The 27,407-nt window shown below is 41.5% G+C and overlaps 1 protein-coding gene across 5 annotated transcripts in view; it reads right to left on the bottom strand.

Moving 5' to 3' along the window:
• Invs (inversin) overlaps nt 1-27,407 on the bottom strand; it is a 149,108-nt gene that overhangs the window by 28,707 nt on the left and 92,994 nt on the right. For 3 of the 5 annotated variants that reach the window (XM_085839302.1, XM_085839300.1, XM_085839301.1), the window contains 7 exons: nt 17,892-18,065; nt 14,848-15,015; nt 10,270-10,462; nt 7,571-7,680; nt 3,744-3,915; nt 2,488-2,643; nt 1,872-2,101 (listed from right to left, as the gene is read on the bottom strand). In XM_085839302.1, the coding sequence (XP_085695428.1) occupies nt 1,872-2,101; nt 2,488-2,643; nt 3,744-3,915; nt 7,571-7,680; nt 10,270-10,462; nt 14,848-15,015; nt 17,892-18,065 (1,203 nt within the window). Of the gene's footprint in view, nt 1-1,871; nt 2,102-2,487; nt 2,644-3,743; nt 3,916-7,570; nt 7,681-8,754; nt 8,830-10,269; nt 10,463-14,847; nt 15,016-17,891; nt 18,066-27,407 lie in introns of those variants that run through there. The other 2 variants (XM_029476079.2, XM_029476083.2) reach the window with 2 other exon arrangements.

Here is a 27,407-nt window from a genome sequence, read left to right on the forward strand (position 1 = left end):
GTGGAAAAGAAATTATTAGGAAACAGAATGGTCTAGCAGCCACTAAAGAGCTGGGTCATTCATTAGTAAACTACGCACTAAGGAACTCCTCACAACCAGTGGACGTCACCAGCAAATGTTACTTACCATGTGCTTGAGGAAGAAGCAACGGCAACCCTACACAGATCCCTAGAAGGGTACATTCTAGCTCTATTCACAAGGTTAGAAACCCCTTCTACTCAAGCCTGGCAAGCACTAAGAAAGGGAGATTACCATGAACACAAGTACAAGGTTTTAAAATATCAGAAAATAAAATTCCTCCACATATAAAAATACCTACTACACTGTAAGTGAGGCTCATTGTAGAAGTGTGAGACAGGTTAACATCTGAACAAAACTCAGACAACTTGATCCACTTTATCAAGAGAAAAGAAGAAGAAAAGGATGTAATCATGTTGGTAGATGCACAAAGAATGTCTGATAGAAGATTTTCTGATAGAAATCTAAGTGCAGCCGGGCGGTGGTGGCGCACGCCTTTAATCCCAGCACTTGGGAGGCAGAGGCAGGCGGATTTCTGAGTTCGAGGCCAGCCTGGTCTACAAAGTGAGTTCCAGGACGGCCAGGGCTATACAGAGAAACCCTGTCTCGAAAAAAAAAAAAAAAGAAATCTAAGTGCGATCTAAGCAACTAGAAATAAAATCCCATGCAGTGGTGAAGTATTAGAAGCCAGATCGCTGAGAAACCAGAATGAGGTAAAGATAACCAGCATCACCAGTTCCCTTCAGAACTACCTGAGAGACCCTAGATGGTTCAAACAGATGATTCCAGAGCCCTACACATAAAAATGAACAGAACTGGAAAGTTGCTTGATAAAAAAGTATGTAAGAAACTGCCCATTTAGCACAACATAAAAACATGTGAAATTATAAATGCTGCATGCCTAATATATTCAGCATGCACCCCTGCTCCAGCATGCAGGCGGTCAGCAGTCAGCTGCAGGAGTCAGCTGTCTCCTTCCCACTTGGCCATCTTGCCAGCTTCTCATTATGTTGTTTTTACACACAACCGAGCAATCTTGGTGGACACTTCCTCAATGGTTAATAGAGAATCTATTTCCTGACTTAGAGAACCTGACTTATGATAGTGCTTTTAGAGGTAAGGCAGCCCTCCAAAAGTAGTGCTAGGGAAACGGAGGAGAAGTGGTACCGCATAGAGGAGGAGGTATGGAGGAAATGCTAATGCTTTCAAGGATTCTGGCAGTACACACACACACACGCACACACACGCACGCACCCTACAGCCGATCACACTGTATAGCATTTGTTACTTTGATTCAGTAATCCCCTTAGAGGGATTATTCTAAGGGAACAATCCAAAAGAAGAAAGGTAATTTGTGAAGATAATTCTGGTAGGGTTGGAAGGTGGAGACGTGTCCATGTATGTGAGTTAATTACTGAACTCGAGAGTTTAGTTAAGGGCTTCCCACTCCCAAGTACTGTCACTACAGAGTTGTCAATGAAGCTACTTAAGTTCCAGTTTCCTCCACTGTGAAGTGGGATAATGGCAGTAACTACTTCATTGGGTCACTGTGAGGGTGGAATACATAATTCTTGAATATAAAGCTCTTGGTATTTCAGGATATTAAATTGTTGTGATCACGAGAAAGATTATCAATTGAGAAAATGTTGGTGCTAATTTTAAGTGAACAAAGGCCATTTTAAATATGTTAACGTATGTGTATACATACATTAAATAACAAAGATATAGATGAGCACTAGAAGAGAACATGGACAAATGGAAATCATCTTTCTCCGAGTGATAACCTTTGTACTTCATTCATAACAGAGAGGGATACCATGGAGCTGGTAGCACAGAAAGCCTAGGGTTTCTACCTCTTTGTCTTGGATGTTGGGGTCTGCATTGTTCTCCATGAGCACAGCCATACAGTTGATGTACCCTCCATATGCAGCACACTGAAGCGGTGTTCTTCCTGCATAATCCTGCACGTTTGGGTTGATCTTATTTTCTATCAGTATCTGGCAGACGTCAGCATTTCCCCCCAGCGCTGCCCAGTGTAGAAGCGAATGTCCGTCCTGGTCAACCAGATCTACTCGTGCTCCACCTAGCACAGCAAAACTACAGTGAAAGTGTGGACAGCATTTATTGGAAGGAGCAGAAGCTTAAAAACCTAACGGTGCTCTCTAAAAGTCCCCCAGCCCCCCATACTTCTGTGCATATACACGGTCAGTGCCAGAGCTTTAGAGGGCTCTTGAAGGTTTGGAGAGGTTGGAACTCATTCTCTTTCTGTGACTGCAGAGGGGTAACCTGAATCACATGTTCATGGACAGGTGAGGCTACTGGTGAAGACAGTTTTCTCCTGGTGCCACGTGGGCGCTCTTCCTGAACTTTCTGATGCATGACTCTGTGTGTGAATGAAAGCATTCACACTGGGTGTGCTGCGGTGCCTACCTGTGTGTGAGCCACAATAGGGGCGCTGATCCAGCTCACCTTTAATAAGCGTCTGAATCACATCTCTGTGTCCCATCTCACAGGCTCGGAACAGTGGCGTATGTTTCATGACGTCAGTGGCATCCACTTGAGCATCATTGTCCAATAATAACTTCACGGTGCTGACGTGGCCAGAAAGGGCAGCAGCGTGTAAAGCTAAAACAGAAGCCAAAGCCGCCGGTAAGCTCTCACAATAACTTTACCTTTTAATTTTAAGCATATTTTCCTTTCTCTTATGATTTCCACCTCACTGTGGCTGAATGCAACCCAAGTTTTTCTCCCCTCCTCCCTCCCCGACCCCAGCTCTGGCCATGCACAGGTTGGTGTGGTGTGTGGGTGGATGGTGAGGCCAATGCTGAGTTCTGGCTGTCCTTAGTGATGTGCGAGAGATTTTCTTTTCCTTCTGATTTGCAATTGGAATTTCAGACAAAGGAGAGACTTTCATTGGATGCTAAATACTGTGCCTCTTAGTAACCAGTATGCAGTTACAGGTCTCAATTAGTAAAGAAAAACTGAAGCAAGAGTCTGGTAAGGCCTGATAAGGCTGTGAAGCAGTAAGGGTTCTATAGTCGTGGGAAGTTCTAACATGAGAGAGCAACATGCAGTCATCCCTTAAAATATAGTTTGAAATGTTAGTAGCTACTAAAATGCACAGTTTTTTGCATATTATATATATGTTGAGGTAGGTACACATGCATGTGTATGCACATGTGTGTTGAGACCCAAAGTTGCCATCAGTTCCTTGACTGTTCTCTACCCTGCATACACTGGGTCTCTCCCTGACTCCACAGGCCAGCCAGCTGGCTCTGTGGTTTTCTTGTTTCCTTCTCCCAGGCGTGGGGACTACTGACCAGCCTCCAAGCCTCACTCACTGTGTCTGGTTCTCACACGTGCATGGGAGAGCCTTACCCACTGAGCTATCTCTTCAGCCCCAACTATGCTCAGTTCTAAGTTTCTGGGTTTTTTTTGTAATATGAAAGTAAACGATGAGACAAGTTTCTATCTTGTGTTTAAGGTGCAGCCAAAGCTATAAACCAGGTGTTGATTTTTACCTGGTAGAGACACTAATTTTAGCCATAATACTTGGAAGAAATAAAGCCTTTGGAGTAAGATCTTGGCAAACTCAAGATCTTAAAAAGTAAAAAGCTAAGTCAAACAATATTATCTTAGAAACAGTGATGTCTAGTTTCTGTATTATAAACTTGGTAGCGCCTTTCAGCACCTGAAGCACTGCGAGCCCACGTGCCAGTTCCTACCTGTGCCTCCGTACTTGTCTGACATGTTAATGTCGATGTCTGACTTTAGACTCAGCATTGTCCTGAGCACGTCATCATTGCCTTTTCCTGCTGCCCACATGAAAGATGTTCTTCCTTCCAGGTCAGAATCATCCTTCACTGAAGGATGCTGCAAAAACACTTTGACTGTTTCCTGTAAGAAGACTTAATGTGAAACACTGCAGTGGTGAACATCTCTACATGGTAATAGAGCACCTGTGTGGTTCCATGAAGAAGACAAGGGCTTCTCCTGATGTTTTTAAATGAATAATAAAACTTCAATTTCGATAGAAAATGAAGATCTTCTTCTCTTATATTAGTCTTTGTTTCTGGAACATTTCAAGAACATAATCTAATTTTCTCATTCAACACCGTTAAATTTGACTGCCCCTTCCTAGGGGACACTGAAGAAGAGGTAGAAAGACTGTTAAGAGCCAGAGGCTGGGAAGGGCTGATGCCCAGCAGTGTTCTCTGGACAGGACAAAGGCTGGCTCATGGTGAACTCTCTGCAGCTGTGGCTGCCAGCACAAGACTGGGCCTGTCAACATGTCTGGTGAAGGGAGAAGGGCTTGAGAGGCCCCACCCCTCTCTGAGGGACTATGACAGTCAGTGGTGGCAGGAGGAACTCATGCAGCTCTCCTCATTAGTGCTGAGTTGCCCGTGCTCTAGTAAGTAACCCCTCACTCATGCAGGCAGCACTACTAGACCCGCTGTGTCCCACAGAGAGGACATGACCTGAGGGAACTTACTGGGGAGAAGGTGAGGATGAATGAAACTGCCAAAGAATAGAAAATAATATAATAAAATTAAAAGATGACAAGTGTAATATAACTGAGAACGAGTCTCTTTGATCAAGCTTTCAAACTGTTAAGACCACTGTTAGAAATGAAAAGTTGAAGGCTTTAAAGAATGCAGTGTCACGACTAACACTAAGCTACACATTTGCTTGTGCACTGTACCTGCAGAGACCCACATGTGCCTCTAGAGAAGGCCAACTGATCGTCTCACTGTGTATTTCATTTCTAGAAATCTTCAGTGGTTAAGATATTTGCTGATTACTGATCAAAATTTACTGTGAAATGTAGCATTCAACTCATTTTAAAGAATTTTATTTAACCATTCCTATATTTTAGATCCTGCCTCTGGATTAATGGACAAAAAGGGACCTGGGCAGTCAGTTCTAACAGTGCCCAGCAGCTGGATTACTGCTGTTGGTTTCTGTGCTGGGATCAAATCCAGGGCCTAAAGGGATCTGGAATCCTATAGGTGGAACAACATTATGAACTAACCAGCACCCCAAAGCTCTTGACTCTAGCTGCATATGTATCAAAAGATGGCCTAGTCGGCCATCACTGGAAAGAGAGGCCCATTGGACTTGCAAACTTTATATGCCCCAGTACAGGGGAACGCCAGGGCCAAAAAGTGGGAGTGGGTGGGTACAGGAGTGGGGGGGAAGTGTATTGGGGACTTTTTGGATAGCATTGGAAATGTAAATGAGGAAAATACCTAATAAAAAAATTAATTCTAAAAAAAAAAAATAAAATATTAAAAAAAAAAAATCCAGGGCCTTGCTTGCTTAGGCTGCATGAGCGCTGTGCAGGTGACTGTCATTCCCAGTTCTTGTACCTGGATTAATGTTTCCCCTGCGGACATTTTTTCTAGAACTCGGACACAGATTTCTAGGAAGACCAAGAAACTTGTGTTTGAATAAATATAAAAGAGTTTCAAAAAGAAATCACTGTAGCTGACTCTTAATATTTTATATGTAGAAGAGGGGTGGGGAGCTAGCCCAGAAGTCGAGCTCTAGTTACTGGGTTCAATTCCCAGCACCTGCATGGAGGCTTAAAATCATAAGTAGCCTGATTCCCAGACGATCTGATACCCTCTTCTGCTCTCCAAGGACACCAGGCAGCCACACGTTACCCAGACATACATGCAGGCAAAACACCTATACATATACAATAATAAAAAAGAATAAATACAATGGCTCGTCTAATTTAGTCCTTGTTTTGCACTGCAAGAAATGCAAGTTTATGCCCATAAATATTGGAGGCAGGTACAGGAACAGTTCCATGTGAACCTGGAATTCCCAGCAATCTGTCTACAGCATGGTAAGGTTTCCTAATTTTAAAACTATTTCCTGATTTGCTTATTTTTGTTTTTTCAAAAAAGAAAATAGCGACCTTATGTGGAATTAACAGAAGCTAAAGTAATTGATAAGCTTGAAACAGAGTTCAGAAATATGCATAATTATTAAAACCAACTCTGGAACTGGCAGACTACCTAACTCAAACATCTGTAATGCGCTACCATTCTCTCTTACTCCCACTGATAAGTATTTAATTATTGGTATTTGTATTAAAGCTAGAATCTCCAGTCTGGTTCACGATCATGGGCAAGGCATTCCATCTCTCAGAACCTGTAAATGGGACGCTGTGACCCACCTCACAGGCTACTGCTGAGTCATGTACTGAGTTTTCATTCCCATGGACCCATCCGCTTGGGCCGTGTGACTTTCCCATCTGTGTTAAGAAAGAACTACTTCTCCAAATATTATTGAGATGTTCAGAGTTAATAAAAGATAATGGTTTGCCAAAACTCTAGGTGGTGCATTGAGTAAAGTTTTAGGGAGGCCATGAAGGAAAGAATGTAAGTGTACAGATGGCCGGCCTGTGGACAACTCAAGAGCAGAGAGACAACGTTCTTGCCACAAAGAGCACCCGTGAGTTTTTGACGTATTAAATAGAAAGGTAATAGCTAGCATATAAGACAGAATCTAACTGGCTTCTGCAGAGTGAGAAGGAATGAAAATGGTGCTCAGTAGAATACTGAGGTCAAAAAGTAGGGTTATGCTCTGCCCAGGCCAGAGCTATTGAGTTTCACTGAACACTCACTATGAAGACAGAAAACCAACTGTGGCCTCTTTCATGTCTCAGTGTCAGACTACACACTGTCATGCTGCAAAGTGAACCCAGGACATAAAACACAAGAATGAACTTTGTGATCCATGGAGGTCTATCAGGGAAGAACTAGAGATAATGGCCAGGATCCCTAGATATAATAATTCACATGTTTGCCTTCACAGATGTATACAATCTACAATCACTAATATGAATCAGAAGAATGTATTCTGTGTTTGGACACCTGCTCTCGTATGTACACCACTGCTCTCATAGGAACATGGCCTATGTAGACTCCTGCTCTACACCAGGTGAGGTAGACACTTACATAAGTTTGTTCTGTCTTTCTAGCAGTCCTGAAAGAAGACTTATAGTTATTAAACAATCTATGAAGACGCAAAGGCTCAGAGAGGTTAAGAAAGTTGTCTGAGGTCACACAGCTAGCAATCTTCACAGTTGATTTTTCCAGCAGCAAAGCCTTGTTGCAGTGCTTTCAAGACAATTCTAGGGTGCCAAACACTATGACATCCTTAGTGCTATAAAAGTCACAAATTACGGCAGTACACTCACCATAAAACAAAAGGTTATACAGAGTGTTTAAATAAAGTGACATAAAACTTTGCAGGTGACTAGGAACCTTATAAAAACACACACCACTGCCTGCATCACGGTGCTGACAGTGTGAATGATGGTTAAAAGCCAACTCTGCCAACTCAGATACATGAACTTTAACCTGGCACAGTGAATTAGATCCGTGCCAACCTTCTTTTGATAACACTCTGTCTATCATTAGAATAGGCTGACTGAAAGGGGCACAGGACCATAGCATATTATTTCTTATATTGAATATGAAGATCTAATTATATCAAAATAAACACTTTACTAGGAGAAAGGGGAGCCATAACTTACAGCAAAGTTACTCTGAGCTGCATAGTGCAAGGGTGTTGCTCCCTGGCTGTCCGAAGGGATCGTTCCAGACTTGTTTCTTTCTAGAAGGAGATGGACAATCTGTGCATGACCTGAGAACACACATAAGGTAGGCATCACACACAGAGGGATAAGCCAGTTTTTAATCCAGTTAAAAGAAAGAAGGAAAAAAGGAGAAGAAGAAGGAAGAGGAGGAGGAGGAGCAGCAGCAGCAAAACCAAAGAGTAGCATTCAACAGCATTTAGAGTGGTCTCGACAGCTCCTGGCACAGCCTTTCCCTCCTCCTCGGCTGTGCCTATGGCAGGGTAGAACGAAGGCAAAGCTTACAACAGTAAAAACAGGATGCTTCGTCAGGAAGGAAGAGCACAGTGACAGCAGGTGCCAGGCTCAGGGGCTGCCTCTTGGGCTTCTTGGCTTCACTGCCCATCATGTTAAGGTTCTACTTCCTGATCCCCGAGAACTGACCCTTAGCTCCTTCTACTGCTCCGCTGAACCTCTTCTGACTCTGAGGACTAACCACCCTCTCAGCATTGCTTCTCTAGTCTTTTAACATCAAGGCTGTGAGTTCACACTCCTCAAAATAAGAGAGCAGGCATTGTGGCATGGTGGCGGGCTAACAGTCTAGTCTGAAAGAGGTGGCTTCTGCAAGGGAGAAAACTGTACAAAGGGTCTGAGAATTAACAAGCTGGGTGTGGTAGTGTGTGCCTGTAAACCCAGCACTTGAGAGCTCAGGCAGGAGGAGTGAAAACTGAGACTAGCCTGGGCTACCGAGAAAGTGCTAGGACATTGTCTGGTTATCTCAAAAAACAGCACAGCACAACACAGCACAACACAGCACCACACAGAAGGCTAACAAACTTAGGAAACCCTTTTAGACTCTCTAACAGAGCATGTGGGGAACAGGGCAGGGAAGGAGATGCCATGATGGAGGAACCTTCTGAGCAAGGCTGTGCTGGGTGGAAGGATCTGCCTGGGGGTTGGGGGCTGTGCTCATGCACTCACTCCACATGTGTGGTTTAAGATGGAGTCTTCCTAACCCAAATACAGGCCTGGTGACTATCTGTGCAATAGTGTCAATCTAAAGACATCTATCTACTCTTGTTTGAGGAGCAAAGAAAACATTTAGTAAGGAAAACCCCCCAGCATTGGAAAGATGAAGGGCATACCTCAGAGATGGTCTCAAGAAGGCTCAGAGCAAAGTGGAGAAACTGTTAGGCATCTTCAGTTTAGTCAGAAAGAGATGGCTTCTACGAAACAAAAGAGAGGATCCAAGGAGGAAAACAGGCGACATGACAAGCTGATGGGAGGACATACAGTGAGCGTAAGAAGAAACAGGCGGCAGTGGGAATGAAGACACAGTTAAAATAAAAAAAAAAAAAACCCATGTAATAGGAATAATAAAATCAGAATTACAGGATGAGAGTGAATTTAGTAAAGTGGATACAGAGTTGTGAGGTACACCCACTTTCTAGAGGAAACAGAAAAGGGGTGAAACACCTTAGAAGACAGACTAAATAACAAGTCTGACATAAAAGCTGTAAGCAAAAATGAAAATCACTTTAAAACATATGGTGTGCAATTTAAAACTTAAAGCAAGATATTCACAATTGAGCAGACCCTCAGACTGCTAACTGAGCAGACCCTCAGACTGTTAACTGAGCAGACCCTTACACTGTTAACTGAGCGGACCCTCAGATTGCTAACTGAGCAGACCCTCAGACTGTTAACTGAGCAGACCCTCAGGCTGTTAAATGAGTGGACCCTCAGGCTGTTAACTGAGTGGACCCTCAGATTGCTAACTGAGCAGACCCTCAGGCTGTTAACTGAGCAGACCCTCAGGCTGTTAACTGAGTGGACCCTTAGACTATTGACAAAACCAAAGCAGTAATGAAGAAAGGGCACAGCTCATCTTATGAGCAGGAGGAGACAGGTGAGGTCTTGCTCTTGACTCTGATTCCTGGGTAAATAAGATTTCAATAAGTTGAAAAGTCACTACAACAAAGCCTACACTTCCACCTGCCATACCAGGCAGGCTACAGCCACGTGATGGCAGCACATACTCTCTGGTAGAAGGCGAAAACAAAGGGGCAAGAAAACATTAAGAAAAAACCCCTCTGAAAATATTAATAATTCCCCAAGAGTAAAAAGAAAATATTACTTTTTAATAATGACTATAAGTGGTTTAACTACTACGTAAAACAGAAAAGCTCTCAGTTTGTACTCTTTCAAATAATCTGACACAAGCACACATACTAGATACATATCTGTCCTTCAACAAGAAAACTAAAAAATAAAAATAAAAAAGTGATCCCTAAGAGGTTACAAGGCAGATATGAAGAAAAAAAAAATCAAATATCAAGGACTGATTACAATCATCAAATGAATCCTTTGCCCACATCACAGCCATGAATGTGAAGACAAGTTACATTATATTCGCATCTTGTCAATGAATTTTCATTCCTTTAAAACCTTATAACATGATGCTGAAATAAGAACCAGTATTTAACAGAGAATTAGTTTACATTACCACATTTTCAGTGCAATAGAAGGAGCCGGGTTATGAGATAATTGAGCATAGGAATTAGATATGGAAATGCTGAAGCAGGAGGAAGGAGCCCATGGGAGAAGTGAAGCACTTCTGTAGTTGAGAAGTCTTTCCTACCAGGGGTCCTCTGACTTACGGCAGAATGTACCTAGTAAGGCTGCCCAGTGAAGTGGGGTTCGAAATAAGTTATCGTAAGACGTTATGTTGCAGCTTTCATAGGAGGTCAAGACATCCACCACCGTTAGGTTTCCATCAGCGACTGCAAAGTGCAGAGGTGTGCGGCCCTCGTAGTCTTGCCAGTTCAGTAAAGATTCTGTTGGGGCAGCATCCTATTTTTAAGAACCAGAGACTTCAGACATGTAGAATCCTCAATAAATATGTTTACTATTCACACTAACTACTTCTTAAAATGAAACCTGCACGTTCTCTAAAGGTACAAGTAAAATGATAGCTTAAATGTATGAGCTAAATCTTCAACAATTAACTTTCCTATTTATCAATAATATAAAAAATACAGAAAAGAATAGAGTAACTACCATGCTTGCATGAAAAAGGTGTGGCACTTTGCCTAATGTGCTTTTGAATCTGTTATGAATTAGGCTAGAGCTGTGTTTTGTTTTGCTAACATATATAGTCATCCAAGGACAACATTTACTTTGTATATATGACTTTGATATTGACACAATGGAAGCACACTTGTAATATCTTTGGCAACTTTTTCTTCCTACGCTGCTCGTGTAGGTATCCCTGGTGGTTCTGGCTCATTTGTTAAACTAGAATTTTGTTGTCCGTTTTTCTCCAGAGGAACAGTTACATTATTTCCATTTTTCTCACCATCACAAATAATGTTGCAAAGACTGTTTCCCTCACATATTTCTTGCAGCTCAATGTGTGAGATTTTCCTCTTATACACATGGAAAGAGGCTTTGCATTCTACCACATACTGTCAAGCTGCTCTCCAAATGCTTGGACCAATGAACACACCCACGACAATGTGCAAAGTGTTTATTTTCCACATGCTGGTGCAGATTAATCACTTGGTATCAAGCTTCCTATATGTTATTCCTAGTCTGAGGCTGAAAGACATTTCCCTGACACTTAATTTAAGGTGCTTTTATGAATGAAGCTGAAAATTTTATCCCCATCTTATTTCTCTGTAGGTTGACAGTTTATTCCTCTGTAAGTTCACAGCACGCACTGACACTTCTGCTGGATCGTTGCAGCAGACATCATGATGTGCTTCTTAGTCTCCCTTTGACATCGAAGATCATATTTCCCTGTTCCCAGGAACACTACTGGCCCAGAACCCTCATGTCTCAGCTTCCTGGAACAGCTTCAGCTACGGAGATTCCTCACCCAGTATTCCTTCTTATGTTAGGTCACATCTAGAGCCAAGTCCTGATATGCTTCAATTTGACTGTCTGAAGGGCCAGCCTGGATTTACAGCTTCCTATGTAGTCATCCCATTTTATCAACAAAGGGTGTGTCCCATGAACTACCTATGCCCTAGGACAGCTACAAATTCAGCCAGCCCTGTCCCAAAATTTAAAAAGTATGCTTAGTTAAAACATTATGAGATTATTTATTTACTTTTATGTGATTCAATTGCAAGGTTATTGACCATTAACTTCTACATGACAATGGTATCAAATGTTGGACATGCCTATGCTCTCAAAGTAAGATGTGTTTACATGAGGCAACTATCTGTGAGATCTGTAAGAAAATAAAAGATGTAATGGAAAGTGAGCAGAAACAAAAACTATCACAATGACCAGGGTGATTTGAACACTCCAGTGAGCTTTCAGTCTCATGGTGGAGTCCTGATCTTACTGACTCTGCTAATGTGCTATCTTGCCCAAAAAAAAAAACACGACTTTTTTTTAATTCCAAAAATCACACCTAGACATATTATAAAGGAACTATAGAATGTTAAACACAGAGAATTAACAACAGTCTGAATGAAAAGGCAGATCACCTTACAAAGGTTTGACCATTAAAACACCAACAGACTTGACTTGCAAGAAAAACAAAAAACAGGTAGAAAGCTGTAAGCCCATATGAAGTAAACAACAGAAGCAAGATTGTGTAGGATGGGCCCAAAGAACACCAGTCTTCCAGAACAAGATAGCAACACTTAAAGAAATGGACGTTATAAGCTTTGGAGAAGAGGAGGTTGATGGTGTGGGACATGGAAAGTTTTGATGGGAGTAAAGTAAAAGAAAAAATTAAAAAGGCATTCTTAACAATTAAAAGGCAGTGTAGACTGGAGCTGAGGCTCATTTGGTCGGGTGCTTGCCTGGTGTGTACAATGTCTCACGTGAAATGAGCAGCAGCACGCAGACCAGGTGTTGGTGGCACGGGCTGTGATGCTAGCCAGCACTTGGGAGGAGAAGCTCGAGGTAATCCTCCTCAACTGCATGATGGGCTGGGTGCTAACCTTGGCTACATGAGACCCTGTCATACAACAAACGAACAAATAAACAAGACCCCAAGCTTACAATCAATACCTCTACAGTAATGAAAGTTCTAAGAACTATAGATCAGGAACTAAGAGAAGCTACAGAGAAAACCTAAGATTCAAGGGAGGAAAATGAGGCTAGGAGACGGCCAGTGCTGTCACATGTGGAAGCTGCCCTAGAGAGCGTGCGGCAGCCAGCAGCTGGACGGAGCTGCAGATCTGAAGAGCACTTTGACATGAGGCAGAGATGCAGAGTTTGACGTTGGCTTTGCTGGGTTTCGGTCTTGCTTTGCTGTGGTTTCCTCACTGTGCTCCCATTCCTCTCTTAGAGAAGTAAGGTGTCCTCTGTGCCGAGTATGTTGGGAGTAAGGGGTCTGCTCTTTGATTTTGATTTTACAGGGTTAACAGTTAAGAGACTGTCGTGAGTCTCAGAAGAGACTTTGAACTTTTAGACAGTGTTGAGACTGTCATAGACTATTTGAAGTGGGAAACTTGTGAAGTTGGACTGAACGCACTTCGGCATTATGATCTGGCTATAGGCCTTTGTGGGTCAGGGAGTGGAATGAGGTGGTTTGAATAAGGATGTAGGTCACTGAGGGTGGGCTTTGTTTTAAAATGCCCAAGCTAGGCTCAGTGTCTCTTTGTTTGCTGCCTGAAGACTTGGATATGGAATCCTCAGCTACTTTCCAGCACCGTGTCTACCTGTGTGCTGCTGTGCTCTCTGCCATGCTGATAATGGACTGAACCTCTTGGACTGTAAGCCAGCCCCAAATGCTTTCCTTTATAAAAGTTGTCATGGTGTCCCTTCAAAGCAAAAGGACACTGACTAAGACATCACTCAAACATGAGAACACTTAGTACCTGAGTTTGATCCCCAGAATCCATGTCAAAGCTGAACAGCCTATCTATAATCCCAGAGTATGGCAAGCAGAGACAAACTGATAGCCACATTAGTCAAAACACTGTCCTCAGGCGTCTACAAGAGACCCTCCTGCCTCAGTCCATAAAGTGGGAAATGATGAGGATATCTGACCTCCACTGGCCTCCTCCATACACATATACACACACCATATACCCTCACACACATACCAACACATGTTATCAATACATGCATGCATGTCACACACACATATACAAAAAAGAAATAAAAATATAGAGGCTCATATTGGGGCCTATCCCAGGGACAGGACCATGTCACCATGTCACTCTGTCCCCACCAGGGCCATGCCAAGTCAGTCATAGAGGGCAACAAAAATGTATATTCACAAATACATACATCAAAACAAATGAGTAATGCTTACCAATGGTCAAGTCAGGAAATACTACCAACAAGTTAATTTCTTGATGTTACATCTTTATTCTTAAAATGACTTTTAAGTAATTAAGATATTCTCTAAACCACTCATGTAATTTTTTTCCTGATTCAAAGATGCCAATTTCAAATATCAAATACTCTCATATAGATTCTTTGTCTTGCTATATTTTGTGCTGTTAGAATACAATATCTGAAACTGGATAATTTATAAAGAAAATAAATTTATTTCTTAACAAAAAAAGAAAAATATAGAGAAAGAAATCAATGGATATGTACAACAATCACTGTATACACAAGGGAAGAACACCTTTAAGTCTAATTTGTATATTAACAGCCAGCAGGGGACTGAGGAAGTCAGTAAAGGCGTTCAACCTGTAGCACCTTTGTCAATAGTCACCTTGGTTGTGAGTGCCTTAACCCTAGCACTGGGGAACAGAGACACTTAGATCCCAAGAGCTTGCTGGCAGACAGCACAGTCGAAGCAGTGAGCTTCAGGTTCAGTGAGAGACCCTGGCTCAAGGTAACAGGCAGAGTGTGGGACAGGAAGATCCCCAGTGTCTTGCTTTGGTCTTGGTCAGACATAATCTGCCTGCATCACACACATAAACACCTCCCCCACAGTCCAGATAACACACACACACACACACACACACACACACACACATTTACATGTACATACACTCATACACAAAAATAAAAAAATTGGAAGATTAGAAACAAGTACAAACCAAAGCAGGGAATGAGAAACGTGAATTCTGGAGTGGCTGGTGGAGGAGGAGTGGGTCAGAGGAAACCCCAGTGTGGAGTAACTGTCTTTGTGAAGCTCCCTTAGGGGATGAGTCCACGTGTTGATATTCTTGGTTCATAGACTGTCTGTCTGTCATGTCTATGGTTTTGTACCTACTATATTTTCCTAGGAAAGGTTTTGGGGGCCTACTCACCAGGATGCATCTCACTGTGTGCACGGCACTCGGGTCTTTGTGGTTGGCTGCCCAGTGGAGTGGGATCTTGCCTTCCACGTCGGGAATCCCGATGTTGGAGTCGTGTTTGATGAGTAGCTTCGCATGCTCGGGGTTGTTGTAGTAGGCACTCCAGTGCAGAGCTGTTTGCTGCAAGGTAGAGGGGAGCTTAAGATGCCTCAGCAGCCTACTCGTCTGCATGACAGGCACGGATTGAGTCTAAGGACTCGCTGGGAGATTAGGATTCCTTCATCTGCATGTGATAGAAGTTAGCAGTGTGTGGCTGCACTGAGATTTTATGTGATGCCAGAGGCTGACCTCCTAACCACGGGTCTTGTTCATCAAGTGCTGCAAATAACAGGGCGAGGAATGGTGACTTACAAATAATCACCAGCAAGGTAACCAACGCTCCTGATGTTATATGCCTCTGAGGAGCACTAAGCTTTGAATTAGAATCTTAGAATTTGACAGAAAGATTTAAATTTTGATGTTAACCAGAAGGAAAATATGCTACAGGCAACACATAAACCTAGAATCCTTTGGCATATCAAATTTAAATTTAAGAATAAGTTTACATACTAATAGCTAAATCTAGCTACTGATGGATACTTTTAAAACTAAACCTGCATTTTATCTGAAATAAAAGTTTGAAGTGGTAATTCTGAACACAGTAAAGTTGCTGCCACTTTTGCCACTGCCATGAACATGCCTCTTACAGAGAGATCACCACGGACAAAACCAGGAGATGCTTAGATACACATTAGACACTCACTGTCATTCAGCACCCAGTCTAAAATTGGACAATTTACTGACAGGAACCAAGCTCATCTGTCCTAAAGTTGAAAGACTAACATCGTGGTATTCATTCAAAGTGCACCTACAGGTATTTATTATATTATGAAGTCATTATTAACGCATTATTTTCTAAAAGATTCATTTAATTTTTGTCCACTTTGTGTGCTTGGTGAACTTCAGGAGGGCAGAGGAGAGTGCTGGGTCTCCTGGAGCTTGAGTGATCGCTGCTGTCAGCAGCCTTGTGTGAGTGCCTGGAACAGAAGCTGGCCTTCTGCGTAACTGCTGAGCCATCTCTTTAGCCCTAACCCATTGCTATTCTTATTAATGACTGAAGATAACAGAAAAAATCACTACTTAATAGCAATCATTAATTGATTACAACCACCTTCTTAATAAACATAGACAGACTCTTAACTTCCTCCCTTTCACTAGGTTATGGTTATTCAGGGTCTATTTACTCACATATAATAGGAGCTTAGCTGTTTGTACATATATATATATATATATATATGTATATTTTAAAGATTTATTTATTATTATATCTAAATACACTGTAGTTGTCTTCAGATGCACCAGAAGAGGGCGTCAGATCTCATTACGGATGGTTGTGAGCCACCATGTGGTTGCTGGGATTTGAACTCAGGACCTTCGGAAGAGCAGTCGGTGCTCTTAACCACTGAGCCATCTCTCCAGCTTCTTGTACTTATATATATATATTTTTACATTTTTTCTACTTATTTTTGCCGTGGTACAATATGCATAAAGTAAAACTGATCATTTAGAGAAACGCCAGCACTCAGATGCTCTGAATAGGAAAATATCAATGCATGGTTGCAAAGCAAAAGTTGACTTTCTGACTGCAAACTAAAGAAAAACAAATGCAAGAAATGTTCTTGTATTTGAAAAATACAAGCACAGTGTGAAGTAAAACCAAACCAACTAACCAATCGACCATACAACAGAGAAGGGTTGGAGAGATGGCTCAGCAGTGAGGAGTACCTGCTCCCATTGCACAAGAGCAGGCCAGCTCCCAGCACCCACATCAGGTGGGTCACAATGACCTGTAATCCATTTCTAGAGCATCTGACACTCTCTGGCCTCCACATGTACCTGCATTCACATGGTGCACAGAAACTCATGAAGGTACTATGTGTGTGTGAGGATGCACTAGTGCATACACAAACACAGCACATGCATGCACACACACACACATTTAGGAAATCTTTGAAAAACCATAAGCAGTAAATATAATTATCATATGGATTTTAACTACATGGGATTATTGGTACTAACAAGACTATGGCTCATCTACAGTGGAAAGAAAAGGATTACTGCTTGTTTCCAACAAGTGACCACAATTTTCTTTCTATAAAGAAAGATCAACAAAACTATGAGCTGTGCAAGCAATCTGTTAAAATTTAAGAGCAAGGAAAGTTAAAAAAAATTTCTAGCAAGAAGTGAGAGGGCAGATGTCAGAACTGAAGTGCAATTAATAGTTGTTCCATGGCTAACATTTATGGGAGTGTATCCTGATTGAGACACTGTGTTAAGGATCTTGCATTACCTCATCTTACCTTCAGTTATCCTTTTCATGTATTCAAAATTATGACATAAATGAATTGAGTAATTCCCCCAAGAACACAGACTGAGTAAGCAGTGGCTTTTGGATTGGAATCCAAGGAGACTACTGCTGACAGCCCAACCATTAAAGTCATTGCTTAGTGCACTGCACAGACAGACGGCCACTGTAGGTCCAGCTGCTCACATGCTTAGTGCACTGTGCAGGCGATGGTACTGTGAGTCCAGGGGATGCTTAGTACGTTGCATGGGCAGACAGCCACCGTGAAGTCAGGTGCCCACACACTTAGCATATTGCACAGGCAGATAGTCATCATGAGTCCAGGTGCCCACAGGGACTGTTGAGTCTCTCACAAATGACAAATGTTGACCGCTACAGTTAAGCAGGACAGGGTTTGGATTATTGTTTTGCCACTTGGATCTCGGGCAAGCTTTAATCCTCTTGCTGGTCAGATTCCCCACCAACCAAAGGAGATGATACTACCGACCACATGACTGCTAGCAGGGCAATGGCAGACTTTTAGGAAATACTCTCTGGGGTGTCCAGATAGATGGAACTGCCCTCCCACAGGGATGCTGTCAATGCCCGAGGCTTGACAAAATGAAGCGTCCCTTTCTTTTTTCATCTGTCTTTGACCCTTACTGCCCATCACCTTGTTTTTGTCCTGTGTATCCACCTCCCCAGGGGCCATAAACTTCAGCAGAAGAGCTAGACACTTGGGGCTCCTGTGCCGGGTGCTCAGGTGCAAAGGTGTCATCTCTTCTAGATCCTTCTGCATCCAGTTTGCTCTTCGAGTAAGTAAGAGTTTCATAAAGCGATAATTTCCCTAGATGAAAAGAGGAAAACGAGAGGATGAGGAGAATTTACTACCCTGTGGCCACTGAGTAAATACATTTTATATGTTTTCAGGATTTAAACTACCTTCATAGAGTATACCATGCAGAAAAGTTAATAAAGGAAAAAATGAACATACCTCTACTAAGACAGTGATTGCTTTTTGTTTTCCTGTTTCTCTTGATCACTTTTGAACACATATATAACTTACAGAGTGGCTGGCCAATATTTATTGGGTTAAGTAACATGCTTTATATATCCAGACTATTATTGCTAGGTGTTTAAAATGTTAGTCTATTATTACTGGATATGTAGACAAAAAAGCTTTCAATCACAATATTTATCATAGAAAATGCTTCAATATACGTCATTTTGTACTCAGCTTTTCTCTTTTAATTTATCATAAAAACTAAATAACCAGCAGCCACATTTGAGGGTTAAGTTTGTACATTTTATGGCTTGTGTGTATTTTTTTAAGTTACTGTCCTCTACCATCAATATGTAGGGTATTTATTGGTTGTCAAAACAGGGTACATTCAAATACTGGAACATACACTATGTGATTCTTCTCACTGCTGTTTCCCTACAGACTGTACGTTTCAGGAAGCACAGCCATGTTTCATTGGCTACTGTACCCAGTATAATTTCTAATACAGACTACGTGCTTAGTAAATGCAAATAGATTATATGATAGACTGAGCATGAAGAAATGAAAGAGCTCCTGTATTCTTGTTTGCACTTAAATATTCTGATTCACAGTTGTCATGTGAGATCAGATCAGTGAAGAGTCGTAATTCTCAAATAACTGACATTTGGCTCTTCTTGCTTTTAAAAGTTTCATTGATTTTAGCTATTTTAACAGCACACAAGCTTTGTCTGGCTTCAGTTTTACTGTAAGCTCTGAGAAGAAAGACACGAAAGTTTCCTCAAGAGGGCACCCTGCTCTAAGAGTCCTTGAGAGAGTGCCGCGTTATAAATTTCCTCAAGAGGGCTCCCTGCTCTAAATTTCCTGACCTCTTTCCTTACACGGAAAAAAAAAAGTGCTCTGTTAGGGAAAAAAAAAAAAAAAAAAAAAAAAAAACCTGTATGACACTTCATACCAAAATAAAAAAATAAGGTTTGACCTTTCTGAGCATAGCATTTCAAATATTACAGAATTATTCATTATGACCTTTTAGAGATATTCAATCAGACAGTCATTTTGGTTGTGGAATCAGAAAACAGAAAGGAGAAGGAAAGTCACACAGTTGACAGTGGTGACCAGTGGGCACAGACAATGTTCCTGGCACAACCATGCTTCCTGTTATTCTTGGGTCTCAAGCTTCCCTACTCATGTGGTATGGACCAGTAATAGCTGCTCCTCTGTTCATTCAGCAAACATTGGCTAAGCCATGTTATGAAGCAGGCAGTTAGAACAAAGCTTTTGACATACATTTCATCTTTGTGCTACACTAAAGTATGGTGGAAAATATCTACATACTAAAGTACCCTTCTGCATCTCACGTGTAAAACAGAGGCAACAACAATGCCTAGAATAGTTACACATGTAAAATGAGGCAGATAATATTTGAAAAATAATTGAATAACACACCGAGTGGGTGCCTAGCAAATGTTTCCTAGGATTATGAATAGTTTTCTGGAGATTGGGTTTCTCATCAGACCTGGATCTCACCAAGACCAGCTTGGCCAACAAGACAGTGTAGATGGTAGGTGGATAGAAGAAGAGCTGGTGATGAGGGTGGCAGGTAGAAAGGCTTGACCGTCATCATCTATAGTACAGCCAGTGGTTAGGAAGAGATCCAAGAATACAGATAGTTAGAATGATAGAGATAATGGCTTCTCTGATTTTCTTACACTGAAGACCATGTCTATGCTCTGCCCACAGTTTATAACACAAGGCCAACAGGAATTTGACTGGTACTCTGAGGAGGAGTCAGCCATAGGAACAGATGAACTTCTTCAGGACGGGAAGACAGAGACCTATGAGGTATTATGTATGACAGCTGGGGCCAGACACAATATAATTCACAATATAATTCACCAACATCACCCTCCTGAGTCTCATGAGCAAGCATTTGGGAAATGCTGATTATGTTGCAGGATATTCCAAGATTGTGTTGTTTATTGTTAAAACATGTTTCTTGTGGTGTGGCTCACCCTTAGCACACATTTAATCTTAAACAATGAAGGTAAAGTTAGCTTGTAGAAGGAAGCACCCATGTTTGAAAGTGATGTCTAATTGACTGGCAGAAAAAAGTGATGAATCAGAAAAATGTGACAGAATAGGATCTGCCTAACTCTCACAAGAAGAGAGAGGAAAGGGAAGCCACTTAAGGGAGAGACAGACAGCACAGGAGGAAGAGAGTGCAGTGCAGGATACAGTAGAGTTTGTGGAGAGCAGTGCAGTAAAGCTGAGAGGGCAAGTAGAGCAGCACAGAGAGGGAGAAGGAGGCAGTTTTACAGGGACAGTTATAGAGAGAACAAGCTAGACGCAGGTGAAGATAGAATGAGCCAGAGATGAGAAGGAGCCAACTTGCCAGAGTTAGTTTGAGGTCAATGAAGTCAGAGGCTGAGAGAGAAGCCAGATCCAATCAGTCAGCTTGGAGAGGAGTTTGAGCCAGAGCAAGGGACTTGAACCAGCCAGCCGGAGCTCAGAAAGAGCTAGAAAGGGTGAGCTTATTCAGCTCTAAGTCTCAGAGGCTGGAAATATTCTATGCCCAGGTTAGATTGTACGGAGGCTAGAAGCTTCCAGGACTAGGCCTAGTTTGAGGCAGTAAGCTTCAGAGATGACAATTACAACAGATGAATAAAAGTTACTTTCATACAATTATATGCTGACTCAATCATTACAAATAAGCAGAAGGGACAGAATTTTCAGAACTAAAATGAAAGGGCTGGGCATGTAGCTCAGTGGTAGTGTGAACACACAAGGACAGTGTTTAATTCCCATCAGAGAAGGGAAAAATCAATTTATTTTAAAAATATTTTAAATGTGTATGTGGTATATGTGTGGGTATGCATTTGTGTACATGTATACATGTATTTTTGAGTGCTTAAGTATGAGTGTTTGAAAACTTCTGCTGTTTTAGAAACATTGATACAGTGATTTAATCTGAGTAATAATGCTATGAAGATTTTGAGTAAATTACTTTGATATTTGCATTAAAATTTTTACTTTAAAATAATAAAACATAACAGAGACTGGGAAGATGATTCAGTTGTACCTACAAAAAAAAAAAAAAAAAAAGAAGAAGAAGCCGACTAGAGGTGTGCTTCTGTAGTAATCTCAGGACTTGGGAGGTGGAGGCAGGTGTATTCCCAGGGATTATTGGCTGGTCATCTAGATAAATAAATCAGTGAGCTCCTCCTGACTTAGTGAGAGACTTTGTTTCAAAAACTTAGGTGGAAATGTGATTGAGGAAGACACCTGATTGACTTCTGGCCTCTTCATGTGTGTGTACACTTGGGCACATAGACCTGTGTACTAGCTGGGCATAAACACAAATGTGTGTGTGTGTATACACACACACACACACACCCCATGCACACACAGAATCAAACATAACAATTACAGGTAATGTTCTTTTTGTATGTTAAACTCCTTTTTTTCTCTTTAGAAGCTCCCACACTGACTTGGGAGTTTCTCGATTTAATTGATGTTTTTGTATTTTATCTTCTACGAATACAGATATTCATAAACTAGAAGGTGCTATCTTTATAAAAATGGTTCTATTTGAGTCATTGGCCATTTCTTAGTCAAAGTATTTAAAGGTTTCTCCAGGTTGCTCTATGTCTTGGTTAGGGTTTCTGTTGCAGTGAAGAAACACCATAACCAGCTATTATAAGGAAACATTTAAATGGGGCTGTCTCACAGTTCAGAGGTTTAGTCCATTATCACCATGACAGGAAGCATGCTGGCATGCAGACAGACATGGTGCTTGAAAAGTAGAGAATTCTCCATCTGAATTGATGGGCAGCAGAAAGAGAGTGACAGTGGGTCTGGCTTGAGCATCTGAAACTCCAAATCCCTCCCCTAGTGACACACTTCCTCCAGCAAGGCCAGGCCTCTAACAAGGTCACACCTCCTAATTACACCACTCCCCATGGGTCTATGGGGCCATTTTAACTCAAACCACCACACTCTGGTTCATTATCTCTTCACCAGAGAAGCCTTCTGTTATCAGGATGTGTATTTATTCCCTCTAGAGAAATACTTAGTACATTTCTCACTTTTCACAATCGGTGCTATAATGAATTGTTTTGTACATATTTTCTGGTAATTGTACAAGAATTTCTGGGCTCTCTCAAAAGCAGTTTCAATTTGCATTCCCAACAGAAACATGAAAATTCTTGTTTCTCTACAATTTTGTCCCACTTGGTTTTGTCAATGTGTTGACTTTGGCCAATCTAATTGGTATGCAGTGCTATTTTTATCATAAATTTAATCTGCACTTCCCTAGCTGAGATGGACTATTTTGTTGGCTATTTGTTTCTTCTTTTGTTGATAGCCTTTCGAGTTCTTTGCTAATTTGGAAACTTGGCTATTTGTACTTCATCCTGGAATATTTGTACAGACTATGGAAACTCACCTTTTTGCTTTCCTTTGGGATCTTTCGCTACGAATGAGCTAATATTCACAATGGTATTATCTTCCCTTGCATTTTATTTTTTATTTATCCCCTCTTATTGATTCAGTTTGCTCTTTGACAATTTCACATACATATTTAATACATTCTGTTTACTCTCTATCATCTCTCCTCTTATCTCTCTGTCAATCCTTACTCCTTCCCTCTGGTCTCCTTCCCATATTCATGCCATTTTGTTTTGTGACATAATGATTTTAACCACTGGATCGTCTGTGTAACCACTGGTTTGGAAATATCATGGTACCAAACCAAAGGCTAAATATTAATGTATGTACCTACAGGCAAACAATACTCTCAACCTTAACCACAGAAGGTTTTCTTTGCCGTGAACTGTGATAAATGCAGAGACTCATGAAAGTTAAAGATGTTTAAAATAAATGATGTTTGAGTACTTAGCCCTAAATAGGACATTTATAGAACCTATCTAAGGCCCAGTGACTATTGAAGAAGGGGCAGCAGGAAAAATATAAGAGCCAGAAGACAGGAAGAAGGGCTGGGAAACACTATCTTCATGCATGACACAATTATTGTGAACAATCTCATAGTAGCTGTGGTAGGCTGCAGGAGGCCTGCCAATAGTCATGAATCAGGGAAGGTCTCCTGGCCCTGGTCCTCCCTACTGAACCATTGGCAATTAATGTATTGAGGAATCGTTCGCCTTTTCAGTTGTGAACCAAATGGTATTAACTTTTCTTCAACATTCAGTTTCTTCATATATTTTGGTATTTTTTTATAAGTAGATTACTGCTATCACTATTGAGACAGAGTCTTTGCTGTTTAGTCCTGGTTGGCTTGAAACTCACTATATAGAACAGGTTGGCTTTGCATGTGTGGTTATCCTGTTGTCTCAGCTTCCCAAGTGCTGAGATTCCATGTAATCCATGTACAGTTCCTAGGTTTCAAGTTGATTTTAAGGGAAGCCTCCTTGTTACAGTTTTATTTTTCCCTCCATCTACCCTTCGGTTTGTTTCCACATAGCTCTTCGTGAAGTCTAAGAACTCACCTGACAGCATTCTCTTGGAGCCGTGTCTCCTATGTCATTAGGGATACCACAGTGACAGTCACTCAGCTAATGGCAGCTTTCTGGCCCTGAGGTTGGCCTTGTTTTTTGTCAGTTCTCCAAGCAGCATTCTCTAGAGCTGTAGAGCAATCTGAGGATACCTGGAACCTCTAACTGTATCTCTTTGCTTCAATAAAAATACAAAAGCTTTTTAATCACTCAGTGGGAAAAGAGTCTTTTCTTGAGCAAGATGTGGCTAGAATCATATTCCTTATGACTTCTGTCTGGTTGCAGTAAGTGTTTTTATCATGAACTTCTCACAACACTGGGGATCTTCACTCATATGTCCATCCATGAGGCTACCATAGTCCCTTTATCAGGCTACTGAGTACTTAGGTCATTTGCCTTCTTCTCAGCTGAAGCCAGGCAGCTTTAATACCTTGGACTTTGGCACACTTAGCAATACCAAAGAGGCATAAGTTTTGCCCCAGAACATACTTTGGTACCTACAAACCTCCTCTCACTGACCTCTGAATTTGGTTCTTTTTGCATGATCCCAGAACTCCTATTTACCACTTAACTTGGGGAGAAAACAGTTGTTCACTGACATACACAAATGTTCATCAGATTTTGGTCCATTTATAGGTTTGCATATAATTTTACCCTGGAAATATTATAACTATATTTATAATAGCAAATATAAATGTAGAGAAGGCATTCTGTCACATTTCATTCTAAATGCTAACAACATTAGATAAAAATATATTATTTTATGTTGAAATGGAAATAATAGAAGCATTTGTTATAATGATATCTATATAATTACATATTTATAAATATTCAAGGCATTTGCCATATTAAATTTTAAAAAGAAACACTATCCTTAGGAAGTATATAGGTCACAATTTTCAGTAATCAGTGAAACTTTCCTATAATGGTTGCCAATGCAAATGGGCTTAGGAAGTACCACAATCATGTTGGGAGATAGTATATGCCCTTGTCTGGGGTGTTGTGTGGGGTTAGATGTAAAGCTTCGACTCTGGTTTACTGGAATCACTTCTCAGAGTTGAGCTTGCAGTGAGCAGCCTTTAAAAATGAGGTAATATCACTGCTGGAACAAAGAGAAGGCTTGCTTGTTGCTTACTAAAAGTTGCAGAGTCTCAATGTACAACATTCCATAAATGTCATTCAAACTCCACTGTGCTGTGCTCACTTGTGTCATGTGCATCACCTCCATGGTATGTGGGAACAAGGCAAAGTGATACAAACAAGCAGGCGTGCATACTACTTCCTATGGCATCAGTAGAAATGCTTTTTATTTCTGATGGGAGTCTTGTGTCTCCTGAAAGTGTCCAAAGTGAACATGTTACCTTGTAAGAAGGGTGAAAATAAATCCCAGAACAGAAAAGGCAGTAGAAGAGTTTAAAATGCTGATATAGTTTGTTTGAAAAACAAGGAAAGGGCCCTTCAAGCGCCTCAGGATCAGGTAAGAGATATCTCCCTCACATTAAGTCCAAGAAGCGAGTAAGGGGGTATCCATTAGCCTACCTATTTATAAATCTGAAGGCTGAAATGCAGGAGTAAGGCCAGCTGCCCAAATAGGGCTTAGTGCTTGTCCATCTTCCTCTTGGAGCAGGCGGAGGAGGACGTTGGGATGATGCTACACAGTGGGATGTGCTTGTGGCAGCTAAGCTGAAGAGTCTCCAAAGCAGGAATAAGTGGTGAGAGGAGCAAAGAGCTTGTTGCTAGGTACAAAGTTTTAGATGGAGACACTGGATGGTCATTTGGTTGAGACACATGTGAGCAGGTGCTTGGCAGTAAATGCAAGGCATTGCCTGACAGCATCCAGCCTACTGGGCTGTGAAGGCAAACCCTGTGGTAGCCAGCTTGTCTGACAATGAAGACAAATACTGAATATAACTGATGGCCACTGTCTGAGGCAAAGCTGTTGGCTTCATAGTGCTTTTGGTTCACACAATTTCCCTTAAAGGCTTTGACCTATTTTAATGATGATTTGATTCAGTAAAAGCCTGATATTATCCATAGAGAGAGAGGCAGTAATTGCCTAACCACATGGAAAACTCTGAAAAGCTAACTGGTTAGAAAGGCTATTCAGTATTCTGGATCTTACAGCACAAGCCATTGCTGTTCTATTCAGGAATTTTTCCCCTGTGCCCATATCTTTGAGGCTTTCCCCCACTTTCTCCTCTACAAGTTTCACTGTCTCTGGTTTTTCTTAAAATACCCAAGATACAAGATACAACTTGCAAAACACATGAAACTCAAGAAGAACGAAGACCAAAGTGTGGACACTTTGCCCCTTCTTAGAAATGGGAACAAAACACCCATGGAAGGAGTTACAGAGACAAAGTTTGGAGCTGTGACGAAAGGATGGACCATCTAGAGACTGTCATACCCGGGGATCCATCCCATAATCAGCCTCCAAACGCTGACACTATTGCATACACCAGCAAGATTTTGCTGAAAGGACCCTGATATAGCTGAGCTGTCTCTTGTGAGGCTATGCCGGGGCCTGGTAAACACAGAAATGTATGCTCACAGTCAGCTATTGGATGGAACACAGGGCCCCCAATGCAGGAGCTAGAGAAAGTACCCAAGGAGCTGAAGGGGTCTGCAACCCTATAGGTGGAACAACAATATGAACTAACCAGTACCCCTGGAGCTCGTGTCTCTAGCTGCATATGTAGCAGAAGATGGCCTAGTCAGCCATCATTGGGAAGAGAAGCCCCTTGGCCTTGCAAACTTTATATGCCTCAGTACGGGGGAACGCCAGGGCCAAGAAGTGGGAGTGGGTGGGTAGGGGAGTGGGGGGGGGAGTTGGGGGACTTTTGGGATAGCATTTGATATGTAAATGAAGAAAATACCTAATTAAAAAAAAAAAAGAAAGAAAGGCTATTCATCCCAGTAGGCTGAAATGAAATCATCACTTTCACTTTAGGCAGTAAGGGCTGGTCATACTGTCACTAGTTCTTAGCCTGTTGTCAACACTTTAGTGATAAGATCTGTCACGAGGAAGCTATAGATGTTAGATTAAATACACTCCCCTCTGGTGCTGCAAACCATGGGAACATATCATGGCTGCCAATCAGATAGTGTGTCAAATAAGGACACACTGTTAAGAACACTCTGATAAGAACAACAGGAATCAACGTGATGAACAAGTTTAGATTGCCTTAGTCATTAGTCTTTTTCTATTTGGATCTGTCATTGTACTAGATATGGAGAGGAATCTATCCTTGTAGACTGGACACAAAGTAAAATGCATGCTTTTGATGTAGAAGATATCACTGTACATGCGAGTTGTACCTGTTTCTTTTCAAGTTGGTCTGCTTCTCTTATGGTACAGAAGACCAAGTTAATGAAACACTGCATCTCCGTATTCTTGGCAGGACTTCTGAAACCTGTTCTTGGACCCATCTTCCACCTTGCCACTGTAGAACCATTTCAGGCCACAATATTGCTGTTTCAGTAACTTGTTCAACTCCAACCACCAGAGGTCATTGATTCTAAACTGTTTCATGTTTTTGGATTTTGAGGCCACCCATGGTCTGCCCATGGTGTACCATTTTCTGGAAGGCTACCCAGCAATGGACCAGTAGTTAGGGGGCATTTGATTGACACTTCCTTTTCCACACCATCCTCAGCTATCTGGGATTATTGAGAGCTG

The sequence above is a fragment of the Mus caroli genome, unplaced genomic scaffold (genome assembly GCF_978045245.1).
Source record: "Mus caroli unplaced genomic scaffold, Mus_caroli_1 scaffold_6, whole genome shotgun sequence".
In the NCBI taxonomy this organism is placed as follows: domain Eukaryota; kingdom Metazoa; phylum Chordata; class Mammalia; order Rodentia; family Muridae; genus Mus; species Mus caroli.